Source organism: Sesamum indicum, linkage group LG2, assembly GCF_000512975.1.
Source record: "Sesamum indicum cultivar Zhongzhi No. 13 linkage group LG2, S_indicum_v1.0, whole genome shotgun sequence".
Lineage (NCBI taxonomy): Eukaryota > Viridiplantae > Streptophyta > Magnoliopsida > Lamiales > Pedaliaceae > Sesamum > Sesamum indicum.
This window is the reverse complement of record NC_026146.1, coordinates 10,507,538-10,525,410: the sequence shown is the minus strand read 5'-3', so window position 1 is coordinate 10,525,410 and position 17,873 is coordinate 10,507,538. Positions and strand designations below refer to the sequence as shown.

At 33.4% G+C, this 17,873-nt stretch overlaps 2 protein-coding genes across 3 annotated transcripts; both read right to left on the bottom strand.

Annotated features, from left to right (window-relative positions):
- LOC105155726 (F-box protein SKIP24) lies at positions 8,728–11,941 on the bottom strand. Its single transcript, XM_011071646.2, has 6 exons — positions 11,615–11,941; positions 10,923–11,096; positions 10,232–10,394; positions 9,995–10,135; positions 9,629–9,770; positions 8,728–9,284 (listed from the first exon to the last, which is right to left on the bottom strand). The coding sequence occupies exons 1-5, from the start codon at positions 11,902–11,904 to the stop codon at positions 9,765–9,767; spliced, it is 774 nt and encodes a 257-aa protein (XP_011069948.1). The 5' UTR covers positions 11,905–11,941; the 3' UTR covers positions 8,728–9,284; positions 9,629–9,764.
- On the bottom strand, positions 12,488–16,627 carry LOC105155723 (probable GTP-binding protein OBGM, mitochondrial). Of its 2 annotated transcripts, none has more exons than XM_011071644.2 (6): positions 16,391–16,627; positions 15,022–15,199; positions 14,743–14,851; positions 14,178–14,260; positions 13,981–14,043; positions 12,488–13,876 (listed from the first exon to the last, which is right to left on the bottom strand). In XM_011071644.2, exons 2-6 carry the CDS (start codon positions 15,151–15,153, stop codon positions 12,683–12,685), a joined length of 1,581 nt encoding a protein of 526 aa, XP_011069946.1. In that variant the 5' UTR covers positions 15,154–15,199; positions 16,391–16,627; the 3' UTR covers positions 12,488–12,682. The 2 variants fall into 2 exon arrangements, with proteins under 2 accessions (XP_011069946.1, XP_011069947.1); XM_011071645.2 differs by having other exon boundaries at positions 14,743–14,843.

Genomic DNA, 17,873 nt, shown 5'->3' with positions numbered 1-17,873 from the left:
TTGGCCATCAAAAAGGGAGAGATTATACCCATCAATAGAAGTATTGAATTCGCTGATAAATTTCCTGATAAAATTACTGAATAAAGTTCTTGCAGAAAAGGAAGAGAATCAGGCTCCTAATCCTTTTGAGCATATCTCCCAGAGAATTCTGAATAAGAAGGGGGTAATCACTAAAAATCAGATGATTGAGGAATACCTCAAACAAATGGAAAATGATTTGAAAAAGAATCTTTCGGGAATTGCTTCTCCCATGGAGACCTCAAGCAAAAATGGGGAAAATAAATTTTCTTGTCTCGCTGGGGAAGCTCAAAATCCATTTGAAGAATCTTCTCAAGAAGAATTCCTTGACAATCTTTTTAAAGGAATCCAGGAGACACTTAAAGGAAAATCAAAAATGGACATTTCAGAATCATCTGAAGACAAAGAAGATCACAAGCAGTCGGGATCAGAGTCGGAAGGAAGTAGCTTCTCCAGACTCATGAAGAAATGAACTGACAGCATGGCAAGTCAACAAAAATTGACCGAATGACACGTGTCGAAAATGAGAGGACACTTGGCGAAAATGAGAGGACACTTGGCAGATGGAGGCCATGCGGACGTGAAGAATTGATTTCAAGTCCGAACCCACTGGTTATAAATAGAACCTTCTCCCCCCTTTTTCTGTAAGCCCTCGGAAGCCTTCATGTGCTGAAGCTGAGGCATTTTCCACTTGTAATTTCTTTCCTTTCCCTTAGTTATAAAAACTTTCTATTTGGCATAAGAAGAAGCCACCTGTAAGTTTTCTTATTTAAATTTTTGCATTCGTTATTTCCATTCCTGTTTCTGTTTTTGTTAGCCTAATGCAAGGCTAAGTTGCTGCTGCTGAATTATCCAAGTATAACAGAGATAGCATGGCTATATGTATATATATATATATATAAAAAAAAAAGAGTATTTTTCATTACTAATAAACATAAGGAGAAACTGAGAGAACTTAATGATAAGGCTCTCTGGGTCGTCGGTTTAAATTATGAGTATGAATGAGGTCGGCCTTGCCATCGTACCCGGGTTTTGCCAATTTTTGGCGTTGATTTGGGGCTTTAGTGTGGTATTTTCTGACCAAAATTCATACCTATTAGTTTAAACCTATGTAAAAGGTTCCCAACTCAGCCTTTCCTTATGGTACTCGTTTCTCTTTATATTTATTGTAATAAAAAATATTCTTTCTTGCATTCCGCCTACATGGTCGGTTCTTCCTACCGCCTCATGGCCGGATTTAAATTTTTTTATTATTTTCTTCGATCCCCCATGACCGAAGGTCATGGCTATAAGGCCGGATTTAAATTTTTTTATTATTTTCTTCGATCCCACTTTAATCATTTCAATCACATTCTTTATTACTTTACCTCCACAATGGGAACAAACACATATGGGTTCATATTTTTGTAATCTTAACTAGTAATTGATAATCAATTTTATGTGAAGCATATTTAGAATATTTAGGATTAATCTAATATCCTACAATATAAGTAATAAAGGGTGCAATTGTTCTTTTACAATGGAGTACAAATATTTGTCAATTCATACTTTTATACATAAGTATATATAAATTAATGAAAATTTGAAAACTCTCAACATTATTTTTGTTGAGTGATCACAAATATATAATGAGTATGCCTGAAAAATATAATTTATAAACAAAATTGATCAGAAAAAATCAAGAAACAAATATTGTAAAGTAAATATACTCATCAAGTGCACGTATACATGGCGTTTATTTTATTTTGAAGTTTGATCGAATTACCTAATCTTTATCATTTGGATATTCTCTGCACGCATGATTTATTATCTCTATTATACTTTCATCATCATAGAAAAAACCAAGTTAATGATTAATTAATATATTATAAACTTAAAAAAAATTTAAGTTTATTATATATCCTATCACTCTCTAATATTATATTAAAAAAAATAAGATATGTAATCTCTTTTCTAATCTTACAAAAGACTATTTACACATGTTTACATAGCGGCCGTACTTGTAGACCACCAAAAATTATTGTTACATAATTATACTATATATAATTACAAAGCATCGTGAGAATACTAAAATTATAAGCATTATGGAGAAATATCAAGAAGTGTGTGCCTTCATATATTGGAATTACATGTATTCCTCTTACTCTAAACAAATAATGAAACAACTTTTTTTTATATATATAAAAAAAGAAAAAAAGAAATCACAAAAGTTCAACGAGCGTCGTCAAAATGCCAGACAAGGCGTAAAGTTTCGTTGGGGCAACGCTGCAAGGAGAGGCTACAAACCCTCATATCAATGGCAGTTTGATTGTTCCTATAATAGAGTTTAAGGGCTTCGACATAGTCGATTGGTAGTTTGCCAGTCCACTCATATGCATACCCCATCAGACGAAACATGTCTTTGCACAACACCGCATTCGATTCTTCCCCTCGTGATGAAAAAGGGCCCCGTGGGTATGGAAATAGACTTTTCTGCTTCAGACACCACATCCATAGCTTCACCATCCCTTCATGGGGTTTATTATAATTGTTTTTATCGCCATCTCCATCGCCGCCTGCAGATGTCCACGGTGGGGAAAATGGGAGAAATCCAATGACCACGACTATGATGGTGACGGTGATTGCGGCCATCAACCAGAATGTTGCAGCCCGCGTGCTGGTTCCCATGCCTGAATGTAGAGGGACGTTCTTTGAGTTAGAATAAGTGATATGTACTGCACTGTTATTTATAGAGGAATTTGTTAGACAATCGTACCATTGCAAGACTTGTAATTTGATAAGGACTCTCATCGATACCTATACCAATATATCTATATTGCAAAACGATTTTTGATTAAATTGATTTAATTCTGACCAAATTCTCGATTCTAAGAATTTTGAATTATTTAATTGCAACAAAAAAAATTATTAGCTACTTTTATATTTCTTATTTCTAAAATAATTTATTTAATCCCTTAATCTGTTCAAGAATTTATGTGTATCCCTTAATTCATGCAGAGTAGTTGCAAGAGGTAAAAGATCCAAAAATAAAAATAAGAATAAAATCTCTTATTTAAATCTTCTTTAGGTAAATCTTATTTTTGTGATACAATTTTCTTTAAAAAGGAAAAAAACATATAATTCATTTATTAGCAAGTGATTCCATTTTAGCTTCTTAATTAGTTCACTTCAAAACATAATATATCAATTAATTAAGTAGAGTTTTAACGTAAATAAAATTTCATGTTACCATGAGTTATATTATCATTTGTTTGCAATTTACAATAGACAGCGCAATAATTCTTTGGAATAATACGCTATTCTCTCCTGAAATTTAGTGTAATTATACATAAATTCTTTGTAGTATGAGAAATTATATCTACCACCCCTAATTATAAATTCATTAAATCATAAGGTTTGCTTTTGTCTAACAAATAAGTCCCTATTTTGTTGAAAATCACTAAATTTGTTGATATTAACAAAAAAACTTAATGAAAATTAATATTTACCCTTGATTGACTTAAAACTGACTTATTGCATGTCAAACAATTTGTTAGGGAAAAATATTATTTTAATTTTCTAAGTATGCCTAATTTTAATTTTAGTCCGATAATTATGTCCATTTTTATTTAGGTCTAGTAACTTACTGAAATCACTTACTTTTAGTCCTCTGGCAGATTTTAGGACAATTTTACCCCTATGCAACTTTTGAAAGACAGTTTTAGTTCATATGCACATAGGGGTAAAATTGTCCGAAAATCAGCCAAAGAACTAAAAGTAAACAATTTCATAAGTTAATAGACCTAAATAAAAATGGACATAGTTATCGGACTAAAATAATACTTTTTTCCAATTTGTTATTGACTAACTACCCTTATAAAGGTGAAAATATACATCCTCACATGTATTAACGGATGAAAACATATGAGGATAATTTGATTATAAAAAAAATTATTTGACTTGTTATGTTCTAGTAAAACATATCCGAAAGACCATTATAAATATCGTTACAAATATAATATATTTTTAAATATTTTTTATGGAGGAAATAAAAGGTGTTACTCATGCTTTTTTTATTCTTAATTGCTGAAACCATTTAAAAAAAAATTATATCACATGGTAATAGGATAAGATCTTTTACTTAATGTATTTTAATACTAATATTTTGATTTCGCTGAAAACATATTAATTGAAAGTAAATATATACAATATCTAAAACTGATAAAATATAATAATATTCTATTATTATTTTTAATAAGTTGAGTAATAAATTCAGCAAAGAATTTAATAATGTTTTTTGTATAAATAAATTTGCATTATAACTAAATATAATAATATTGTCATTAAAATATGAAATATATACCATATTGCCGTCACATATGATGATGACTTGTATTCTAATAAGGTTTAAAGAACATAGTTTCATATCTATGAAATTCATCACTGAGGAATATCTCAATCTAGACCGTCCCCTAAGAGTCATAACGCCGCGTGAAAGTTTCATTCCGGCGTTGCTGCTGCAAGGAGAGGCGGCGAATATGGTCATCCACGGCAGCTTGGTTCTTGCCGTACAGCAATCGAAGGGCTTCGAGATAGTCGCTTGGTAGTATGCCACTAGAGTCATATGCATACCCCATGGCGCGAAAGATGTCTCTGCAGTACCAGGCCGTGGAACGTTCCTCCTCCGAAGAGAAGGGGCCCCGTGGGAACGGCATTATGTCCGCCTCAGACACCATAACACCGTGTTCACGTAGGGGTCATCGCTTTCATCGCCGCCTGCAGATGTGGCGATGGACGCTGGGGAGAATTGGAGAAATCTGGTGATGATGATGATGATGGTGAGGGTGATTGTGGCCGTCAACCAGAACATTGCAGTACGCGTGCTGACTCCCATGCCTCAACATATATCGACCAAGTTTGAGTTAGAATAAGTGATAATGCATGCTATGTATATACTGTTATTTATAGAGGAATTTGTTAGATAATCGTAAGATTTCAGCACTTATAATTTGATAAGGACTCTTATTATGTCAGACATGAATAGAATCAGAATCCCAGTTGTGGAAAACATTTTAGAAGAGTTTTGTGCTAATAGAATTCTTAAAATATGAACTACTGTATTGGGATATAGATATTAACAAGATATGTGCATAAATCGACTGGTGACTGATTCGTAAAATAGTTCCATTAAACCAATTTACGTGCAAGGTAATCTAAGGGTGTAAACGAGCACAAGTCGAGCTTGATCATTTTGAGTTGGCTCTCGAGCTCAAACCATATATATGAGCTTGAGCTCGAGTCGAAACTCGAGTTTTCAACAAACTTAATAAAATTATACAATTATAAATAAATAAAATTGTAAAAAAAATATTAAATATATGGTACAATATCTTAATTTACTGTTATACATAGGAACAATTACACTTTTGGTGCCATAGGCTGGGGAGGTCAACACATTTAATCCTACGCTTTATGAAATTACAAATTTAGTCCCAAAATTGGGCATTTTTGACACATTTGGTCCCATATAACATTTTCCGTCAAAAAACTAACTCACACGCATGTGACGTGCGTGTGTCATTAGTGGGACTCTTTGGAGGGAAGCGTGAAATTAAATGCGTAATTTCATAAAACGTGGGATTAAATATGGCAATCCCTCCAACTTATGGGACCAAAAATATGTAATTTTACCTAAAACTAATTATATAATAGTTTTTTTAATTTTATCAATTGTGATAGTTTAAGATTGGATTTTTGAAAGAGTAAGGTGAAACGTGAGGTCACTGAGGCTAGATATATAATATTATTATAAAATATGAAAAATATATATAAAAAAATAGTTATTCGAAGAACTGTATCAATCGAAATAACTATTTTTTCTTTAGAAAAACAATAAAAATCAAACTGAAAAAATAATCAAAAATCGATTTAATTTTTGGTACGAACCAAAAATTCAATTCGGCCGGTAGATAAATTAAATTTTGAACACCCCTAGTTACTTGTAAACGACATGCAATATGCTTTTCGAGAGAGTAAAGGACCCTAAAATATTTTTCAGAAAAAACTTAACACCTTTAGAAGAAATCCTAAATGAGGAAATATTGTATGTACTTTCTGCCTATTAAAGCCTACATAAGAAAACTAAATGGACGCAAATTAAGGTTGTAAAAACCCTATGTGATGTACAATTTTCTTCATAAAGAAAATGCAGCAAGACATATCGCTCAAACAGCAGAATTACACTTTGGTCCCAGAAGTTAGGGAGCGTTGACATATTTAGCCCCATGCTTTCTAGTATTACACATTTAGTTCCACGCTTTCCTCCAAAGAGTCCCACTAACGTGCATGTGCCCCTAATATTTTGATAGAAAATGTCATTTGGGACCAAATATCTCAATTCTCAATTTTGGGGACTAAATTGGTAATCTCAAAAGGTATGGGACTAAATGTGTCAACCCCTAACCTGTGGGACTAAAAAGTGTAACTTTGACTTGTAAATATAAACTACAAATTAGTTTAGTAGTAAATAATTATTAAAGTATAGAAAATAGATATGTAAATCAAATTTTGACTTGAGTTTATAAGTAATAAAATAGATTACATACTATGTATCTTGGTATAAATATATACTCACAAATAAATATAAAAAATTATAAGTTAATTGTTAAGACTTATTAATTTAAAAAAATATAAGAAATTATAAATGGATATCGAAATCTAATATAAAATTTATATGTGTCATATTAAAACTTACTAAATTGCTGATTATGCTTGTTTTTGTACATAAATTAAATATATAAATAAAAACACCATAGTTTATTATTATTTAAAATTAAAACATAAGATATTGATTAATTTAAATATAGAATTGATACAGTATCAAATATGAAGTTAAATATATATAAATTATAAAAGTAAAAAGATATATACTAACTAAATAAAAATGAAAACAGCTCAAATCATGAGCTTATTATGAACAGAATATTTTGAGCTCGACTCTGACTGAATACCAACAACCTCATGACATGTTTCAAAGTCAGTCTTGCTCTAATCTATATAATAACATATATGCAATTAAACATTGAGGCTATTTAAATAAGTAGAGTGTATTGGTGTACTTGGACACGCTCTATATACGAATTTTATTTTGCCATTTAAGTGAATATTTTTCATTTTTATTTAATTTAAATGTGTATATATGAGTATTTAGCATTATAGTCAAGATTTCTAAGATAAATTAGTTAGTAGTATAATTTAAGATGTCAAATGTAAAATAAATTATTGATTCTTTTAATTTTAGATCTTGAATTTTTTTATCATTTCATATTAACGTCAATCATCGTGGCATTTAAAGTTTGAATTACCTAAAGTTTTATTTATTTATTTATTTTCTCAAAAAATAATCTTGATTGCTTTGAGTCCCATATTCGAATAGTGTCTGTCAATTTTATTTTATCATTTGAATTATTTTTATATCCGATTTAAATTTAGATAAGTAGATTATTCTTTATATTTATTTAAAAATTCAAAATAAAAAGATATACTTGTATATTTTATACTTTGTGAATTCCTCTATTTTGAATATAAAAGTAATCATTATCAAACTGTTTTTATATTAAAATATGAATTACTTATTATTTGATTTAATTTTTAGAATACAATTCTGGCACGGCTACCAACTAGTTGTTCAATGATAAATGAATGGCAGTACGATCTATTATCCTAAAATATTTATGAGAATGGATGATGACTTAATACCCCAAAATAGCCATCAATTTTAGTATTTAAAGCCCAAATATATTTAGGTATCCATTAACTACAAATTATTTTTTTAATAAATCAATCGACTAAATTTTTTTAATATTTAAAAAATAACAGTATATAATCATTGATTTACATATTTTATTTATATTAAATTATAAAAATTTTGTCTTCTAGGAGACACACCAATGATTTGAGAATTAACATTTCATTGTGGAGATATTGGGTTCAAAATCTATCGGCAATATGTGTGAGTGAGTGGGTACATACGTGAGTTAAAAAAACAAAAGAAAAAACAAATTATGCAAACCTTTGATGAAATATGCTAAAATTTTTCATATTAATTTAATAATTACTCAATTTAATTTTATTTTCAAATGAAACAAAACTTAACTTGACATTTAAAAAATAAAAGAATATGGAGAAAAATAATTGAGTTAATTTGAGTAATATGAAATAAATAAAATTTATTTAAACTCAAATTGTTAAAATTTATCAAAACAAAATTGAATGTAAATGCAAAATTCAAATAATGCGTAAGAGATCTAAATGAAAGCTAAATATAATATACATAATCTCCAACTTTTACATTTTCATTTTTATTTTTAACTTGTCTCAATTTGAAAAATTAATTAATATTATCGAATCTTTTATTTTAAATAAGTTTAAGATTCTTATTTAGAATTTTGTTAATATCACTCCGTCATTTGGGAATCAAATTCATTCTTTGAATTTCAATGATAATCAATTTGCACCTACCAAAATTTAAATAATTAACATTATTTTATCGACTAACAAGTCATAAAAATCCATCAATAAGTTAATTTCACAACATACGTTATTTGACTTAAATGTAAATTTAAAACTCGAGAACTTTTATTTTTTAAACATATTGTAAAAGGAAAAAAATAAATGAATCTCAAATACGTAAAACCCAACCTCTACCCAACTCTTTTGATATAATTTGAATAAGACCCTCTATGGGTATCTCAAAGGATACTATATTTATAGGGTATGAAAAAATTAGGATGGATATTTGTAGGGTCCAAATTCGAGGCCGGGTAGATCAAACACCCACCCGCCCATTAACAGGCCTAATTAACAGTCCACATTTGGGAACTACTGGTAAATAGACCCGACTTTAGAAGAACGCATGTAACTAATACTGGGTTCATTTGGGTAGCCATCACTGAGCTTAAAATCTAGGAAATGTGAGATGCAGCCAGCTAACTTTCGCCAGGAACAATCCTTCTTCACCCTATATCTCCACTAAGAAATGACCATAAATATTCTGCAGAACATCCCAATCACTCTAATATGTATTTAACAAAATGAAAATGTTTCAATTAGTCCATATGGCAGTATATAATGTGGTACAACTGATGTATCCGAACACACGAGCATATACACATAATCTGAGCAGGGATCACAAACCAAGTAATGGCACATTGCATAGCTGAACATCTGAGTCCGTCTGCCAGAAGTACTCTCGCGCTGCCCAGCTCAATTCAGTATATAGCAATTGCCTGAGAGGATAAGTGGCGAATGAATGACAGAAGTCCATACCTTAATTCATAGGGCAAAGAGCTGGTTTTTATGACTAAAAACAAAATCCGGCCAAGATACAAAAAGACAATTCAAGTCACATGCAAAATACTCCACTGATGATCTGGCAACTACATTCAGAATCCAGAGGAACTCAACCCAGAAACTGATATTCCACTATTTCCCGCAGAATGAGAAATCTTGTTGCGAGAGTAAAGGAAGAGGCATTATGACTTTTTAAATGGAAGTTCAAACTCAGAGCAAAGACAGATACTCAACCAACACGTTTGAGGTGTCCCTCATTGAATCCAAGAACTCTTATTACCTGAACTCACGAATATGTCAAAAAACTGCTTCACTAAATTTTGCTCCGACTTCTATGCTCAGGGACTGTCCCCAGATCTTTCCCTCAAAACGTCCAGATGCTTAAAATTCCCATAATCACATATGTTTCATCATCTTTACATCTGTGTCGATAAAATCAAGCACTAAAATCATTAACGTACAAAAGGTAGCAGAATAGCTCCATTACAATATTAAATTACGGTGAGTATGGAACTATGGATTCAAGTGACAAAAAGATCTCTAGAAAATATTCGAAGTATATGCACAATTTCATCAATAAACTCAAAGAATAGAAAAGATTGCTTTACAATAGAGACTAAAATTTCAAGAAACAGTTTGAGCTTACTGTTGACGTATGTTTCAGCTTTTTACTTCTATTCCTGCACTCATTCGGCTGGCAACTAGTGCTACTAAAATCTTGCAACGGATGATATTTCACCGATGCCAGCTGTTCCTTAGCTTCATCAAGCCTTCTTTTTTCTACTCGCTGCAATTGAACACAAAGCAACACTTAGATATTCTGAAAACAGTAAACTAATGTATTTGGAGAACATATTATAAGTAAATTCATATATGGTCTCACAAGTGCTTTATCAAACCCTGCAATCTGTTGTTTGCAAAGGCTAATCTCCATCTCAAGAGCACTGATCCGAAAGTCAACAGGCACATTGCTTTGCTGAATCATCTGTCTTTGTCTGCCCCGGATAATCTCTGGCTGCCAAACGTTCAATGCAACAGAAGCTTGCCTGACAGCATCACAAGTATAAAATCACTAGCAGGTGAACATCAATGAAAAAGGATAATTACATTTTACAATAGTTTAAAGGAAAAAGAGCAGAAGTTTACAGATAAAAGAAAATCAAACCAAAATGCAATATGCTAACTAGAGCTAAAAGCAAATCAAATGCAAGTATGGTGCAGCATTTGGTATTGCAACCTTGTTTTGAATACAGAAAACTACTTGAGTCAGTTAACATATTCTCCAGGAATTCCAACTTCATGATCAAACCTTCTTACATAAACTCCAAATTAAATTGCATACATGCACCAAAACAACTTTGTTTCCGAGTACTTCGCAGCAAATACTCCCCCACTTCTCAAAACATTGGGGAGAAATATCATACAAATAATAACAATACTGCATCATTCTGTTCTTGTCAGCAACATGAAACTCAAACAGCTCTACTAGACATCACAAATAGCATTTCAAAAAAACACAAAACAGATAATGCATGCTACAAGCTAGTAAACAACTCAACACAAAGCTTCATTACCTGACCTTGTGAATATTCAGCAACTCAGCAACTGAGGTATTCATTTTCTCTTTCTCCACTGAGGTCTGAAGCTCTATCTCCTGAATTTTCCTCAGACGCTCAGCTATTTCACTCTCAATTCGTAGAACAACTCTCCTATGAGCTAGCCGCTTTTGTTCTCTGTCCTTCTCATACCTGTCATATTTTTGGAAACGGTTCAGTTCATCTTATTTAACCCTTTCAGTTATAGAACCAATAAAAGGTCATACTTTTCGCATTAACAGGCACAGAAGAATCCCTTTTTATGGAATTACCAAATAATTGCTAGTTTTCATCAATTACTGCGAATATAATCTTTCCAGTCAGTTTGAGTTATTTCCTCAAACATTCAATCAGGAACTGGTATGCATAACAGAGATAAATTCAGACATCACACAATCACAAGCATCATCATTTCAAAAGAAGAACCTCAGCAATTTTACTACTCATCCACGCTTAGCGGGCAACAAGGGAAGAAATAAATCTCCTACCAGCTTTTTCAATTCCAAAAAACATAAAGCCCACAAACAGATGAACCTCATAGTTTTACCCTTGAACCTAATTCTAACAATACAATTACCAAAGAAACAGATGAACCTCATAGTTTTACCCTTGAACCTAATTCTAACAATACAATTACCAAAGAAATACAGGCGAAAAGAGAACCAAATTACCTGATTCTGTAGAGGCTTTTAAAATTGACATTTGCAGCTGAAGACGAGGTAAAATTATTATCTCTAATGGTACTAGTGCTATTATAATTATTCTTTAAAAAATTCAAATCCCTTGCCGACGACGGAAAATCGGACAGAAGAAGACGCGACCAAAGAGAATCGTCGGCGGCAAGACGGTGGAGGCGGCGGCAGGCGATGGAGAGGCAGCAAAGGTTCTTGTGATCTAGCGTTTTGGTCTGAATTCCGAGTTCCATTATTCTCGTCCACAGCTCGTCCGGAAGCACCGACATTCTGTTCTACCTCTTGTAGCTCCGATAATTGAAGTCTCTCTATCCCAGCTGCAATAGAAGGCATTCATTGGGCTCTCCAGATGTGGGCCGAGGCCACGGCACATATTGGGCTGTGTGAAATTGAATATTGTGATTTCTCTCTCAGGCTGCGGCCCAGTATCTAAATTGGGCTCTTTCATTTACATTTTACACAGATACAATTTTTTCATCTAATTCATTTTTTTAATAATTTTATTTCCTTAAAAAATATAATTTTATTTTTTGGGAATCAACGTATTTTAAATTTTGTAAAAATCAATAAAAATTTACTCAATATTTAGTGAATTACCAAGAAATTTTTTCTAGTGTAAATTGTCTTAATGAAAATTTAATTAACTCCTCGTTTGTTTTCATTTCCAAAAGGTCATTTTTAATTTTAAATTATTGTAAATTGTGAGGTCATGTTTGTTTGAACTTGTCTTTGTAGGAGAAACATAAATTTCGTCACGTCTTTCTATATAAAAACATATTATAAAATATAACGTGTTTTTGTAAAAAAACAAAAAAAAAATCGCAAAGTATCCTAATCCAGACAGAACACCACTTGAAAATACTAAAATTGAAAATTAAGAATGAAAACAAAACCAAACAATATATATTACTAGTGATCTATCGATAGATTGGCAAGAAAAAACACCACCTAAAAATTATCTAACTATTATTCTCTTATTAATTTAAAATAATTATAGAGGAAAGGGAACTAGGCAAGTCTGCTGCCATCTATTAAATCCAAAATAGCCTAATCAAGCACAAGACTATCCAATTTTAGTTTTGATGACTCTTCTCCATTCACAAGCATCTTGAGACCAGCTTTTAGCTCTGGTATTCCTTCTCCCAGAACAGCACAAACTGGGAAAATAGGGGCACCAGGTACCCTTTGTCTTAATTCTTCATACACTTCTTCTGCCCCTGTCTCATCAATTTTGTTTGCCACCACTAATGATGGCCGGTCAGAGAGGCCCAAGCGATAGAACTCTAGCTCCAACATCAAATCTTTCAGTTGTTCCCAAGGGGGTATACCCTTTCTACCATCTATTGCTGCAGCTAAATCTACAACATAAGCCAAGACCTTCGTTCGTTCAATGTGACGCAAAAAAGCATGTCCTAGGCCTCGATTTTCATGTGCTCCCCTTATAAGCCCTGGGATGTCGGCCACAGTAATGGAAATATCGTCATAATTTAAGTTCCCGAGATTAGGCCTTAAAGTAGTGAAGGCATAATGGCCAACTACAGGTTTAGCCCTTGATAATGCGCCAAGAAGTGTGCTTTTACCAGCATTTGGCATCCCCACAAGGCCCACATCAGCAATACTCTTGAGTTCCAGTAATAGAACGGCCTCAGAACCAGGTAAGCCGACATTAAGTGCTGCATGATCGTCATCATCAGAAACTTCTACATTTGAGTCAGTATCTCCGCAAATCTTAGAACCTTTTGCAGTATGTAAGTTGCCCAAGCCACCATCACCTCCTTGAGCAACAGTTATTCGTTGGCCAGGCTCTGTTAATTCAGCAAAATTGTATTGTATTTGCTCAGTATCTTCCAAATCTTCCTCACACTCTGGTCCAGACATACTCATCTGGTCGTCCAAATCCTCCCACTCGCTATAGCCTTGTGCCTTGTGAAAGCAATGAGCTTTTGGTTCATTTTGGGATTTATTTCTAGAAGATCGAGGAGAAACTTCAAACTGTGAAGCAGGAGCTGGTGCTTTTAAGGTTTCTTTACTTGAAGGAGCAGGGTATTCACCACAAATTTCTGTCTTCTCCATCTTCCCACTTCTGGCAGCAGGAGATTGTTGAGAAGATTCGGGAGAACCACAATCAAGTGTACCAGGAATGTCCCAAGGATCCAAGGGCACAGAAGACTTTGTCTCAACTGAAGAGGGAAGTTCACCTTCTAGAAGATGAATAACAGTACCAACAGGTACTAAAACAACCTATCATATAAACATGTTCATCAGTCACTCAAAACTAATTATACACTAGAGAGAGACTGAAGCTGAAATCTGACAAGATGCGCTCATATGAACTAAAGTAAAACCTTGTCAGCTCCTCTGCTTCCTATCATGTTCTTGGGAGCCCCATGCCCTCCTCTCTTTGCATTCTGGCAATCTCATAACTGTTAGTTGGAAGCTTTTATGCAGCACAAGTGCAATACACTGACATATGCTATCCTCAAAGATGAAAACAAGCAGGGACATAAAATATCAAAGGAGAATCAGAGAAAGGGTAACCCACAACATGGTGTTGCACACTGCTGAAGTCCCAAACTGATGTGGAACATTCTAGGATCACATCACCACCTCTTCCACCATTCCCACCTGTAATATGCCACAAATCAAATTAAGGAGGTGACATGTAAGGACTGTGTAGCAAATAAAAATAATACTCATCTGCTACTTGATTCAAGTAAAGGTGAATAAAACCAATAACTGGTTTGGTTTATTATTCCAGAGACTATAAGAAAGGTTGGTGAGCTCAATCTGAAGCAACAGAAAAGGTGTATTATGTTAAAAAAAAAAAAAAAGGGTAATCTAGCCTGTCCTTTTAAATATCAATCTTCCTGCAGTCTGCAACAATCTCACTGTATCTATAATACCAAACCTTCATATACTCAAGTTCAAAGAAAGAAAAATGACTACACTCTTACTCATTTTCATTTTATTATTTAAAGTGATTGGGCGCTCGAGCAGAAAGAACAAAGGGTGATTCCAACAGGTTAAAGAAACAACTGTCAAGTAGATGAAAAACATAACAGTAGTGAAAATTTCATCACTGCAACTCCAGGAGAATAAGGACCTACCATCAGGTCTACCACGGCGGTCATGACGGCTGCGATGAAAGCTGGAACAACCATTTCCTCCATCACCTCCTTTAGCCCATAGCCTGAATCGATCTATCATCCTGCGCTCCTACATCAGAACAGAGGCAAGAGTCTAAATAAAGACTAAATAGTGAATTAAAAAAATTAGTTATGTAAAGAGGAAACACTGGAAGTTAGTAGCGTCTCGAGGTGATTTCAGATGTATGTGAGACCACACCATGCATACACAGAGAAGTGAGAAAGAATTAACCTAGTTACCTGCAATGGTGCCATTTTTCGTTTCTTGTAAGAAATGTCTGTATACGAGCAGGATGGAGAAAGCCATTGCGAACTTGAGAATTTTGTAACAGCATCAAAGCATTTCACAGTATTTCTGCTCCTTAACCACATCCCTTTTCAATATCTCGTCATTCAGAAGTTCCCGATCTTTTGCGTTCTGGAGCAAAGGGACATGTGTATCAGTAGATATCAAGTTTCCACATGCCAAGTAATTTGACAGAAATGATATTCCATTCAACCCTCTAGTTCAAAGGCAAAGTCTGCTTAAGTAACATATGCCACAGGCCTCACAAGTTACCAACTTATAGCTTGAGTTGTATTAGCAAGTTCATTGTAGTACATTGTCTGAAACTACAAGGTGGGAAAAAGGGGATGCAAACATGTTGTAGTAGGATTTTTAGAAAGCAAAGGTAGAAGCAACATATCTCCAAGGAAAAAGGATGAATCATTTTTAGGATCCTTGTATCACCTTGACATGAAAAGAGACAAGTAATATAAATGCATGCTTTGTAAATGCAGTCATGTCAACTGACGAATAGATAACTATTCTGAAAACCAAATGCAGAACCAGACAAGGTGTGGAATAGGTCTCGGACATACTAAGCCTTATATTTTCATTTGAGTTTTGTACTTAAAAAAATTTGACCTTTTCTACCACATGTCAAATGCATAACCTCCAACTCTAACATAAGAAAATGACATCATCCCCCACAATTTTACATTATTCCCTCTAACACAAACGAGTGTGTCTTCAATTTACTTTAGGCAGTATAATTTAAAAACGTATATTTTCACAAAGCTGTAGCTTGTTGATATGAAATCGGTAGCATCCCTTGATTGACGATGCATCTACAAGTTACGTTAACTCGACATGTATAACATGAGGACACACATCATACCCCATCTAATAGAGAGAGTTCCATTCACTTGGATCTTAAACTGATACAAAAGGTATATGCAATCAACCATATAGACCAACGACCATACAAATACGAGAATTCTGTCACCGGGTGTGAAGACAAAAGTTAGAGAAACGCTTTACAAAAACATGGCCTGAAGAAATAGTCCCTCAATTTCATATCCAGTAGTTCGGTGAGTATTTCTCAATACAAGCAGTAATCCTGAATACATACAGCTTAACTCATTAACACTTGACATCAATGAATAGTACATCAATGGCATTCACACATTCCATCGAACAGTTAACATGCATCAAACAGCAGGGACAGCGTTCACCCCTCAACTTCCAACTCTATATTATCAGGCCCGGAGAGTCAGTCATGTTGAACAGAATAACCAGTAAGCTGCCGGAAGACCAAGAGAAGATAAAGGAAAACTCAATACTTACAGTTAAACAAAAGAATCACTTGGAGCTTAACGGTGGGTCGCCAGGCATCAGCCAAAGGCTTGTACTGGAAAAGGCTTCAGCTCTCAGGCGATGCTGCAGCTTCTTGACGGAATCAATGGTGTTGGGTTCAACGGTCGACGGAGTTCAGGCGTCGAAGGTTTGGGCTTATTTTAAAGGGTAAGATACACTTTGGGCTTCACCTATTCTTAGGGTGAAATTATTTAAAAAATACGAAAAAAAAATATTAGAGAATTGATGTTATTGGAAAAGTTATAAAAATCTAAATAGCCCGCGTCTTGTAAACGCAGTGTCATAATTTTGATTTTAAAAAAAAAAATTATATTACCGCAGTAATAAACCGTGGTGATATATTAAAAATAAAAAAAATAATAATAAAATAAGCCACGCGGTCACTAGTTAATTTAATAAAAAAAAAGTAGTTAATTTAATTAAAAACAAATCATGCTAAGAATTTTAGCTGAAATAAAAAAAAATATTGTGAAAAATTTAATTATTCGAATCTCTGTGAAATATTGACGAAAATGAGTAAACTTGGTTTCGTTGAAATCGTCAGGATGAGAGGATTCAAGCAGCAATGGTCTTAGGACGTGATTCGTCCTGACGGCGGAGAAACGACCACAAACAATTTCAGCGCAAACGTTGACGGTAGAAATATTCAAATTTTCAAATTTCAACAAATACTTGATAAAATTGAGCAAGACTGGTCTCATTGGAATCGTTTGGACGAGATGATTCAAACGGCACGGTGGTCTCAGACTATGATTCATTCTGACGGCGGAGAAACAGCTGCAAACAACTTCTGCACAAATTTCCGAAGGAAAAATCTTCATATCTTCAAAAATCTGCGCAAAGTTGTTTGCCGTTGTTTCTCCGCCGTTGGAATGAATCACGGTCTGAGACCACCGCCTTTCGGATCCTCTCGTCCAGATGATTCCAAAGAGACCATTCTTGCTCAATTTTCATCAAGTATTTATTGAGATCTGAAAATTTAAAGTATTTCCGCCGTCAATATTTGCATTGAAGTTGTTTGCCGTCGTTTCTCCGCCATCAGGACAAATTACGGATTGAGACCACTGTCATTCGAATCCTTTCATCTAAACAATCCCAACAAAGAAATTCTTCTACACAATCAGATGTGCTGATATCGGATTGTCAAGAATAATTGTATATTTCATTGTATTTTTTACAATTGTACAAAAAAAATATACATTATTACATTTGTACACTTAATTGTAATTTTTTAAATTAATATAATTTTAATATTATAATTTTTTGAATTTTAATATATTAATTATATATAATTAAACGAAATTATATATTAATTATACAAAATTTGATTAAACAAAAAAAATGAAAAATTGCCCAAGTCGCAATTTGTAATTGCAACTCGGCACCAAATTGCAATTACAAATTGCGACTTGGGCTTTTCATTTAAAAAGTAATAATTTTTTAATTGAGGATT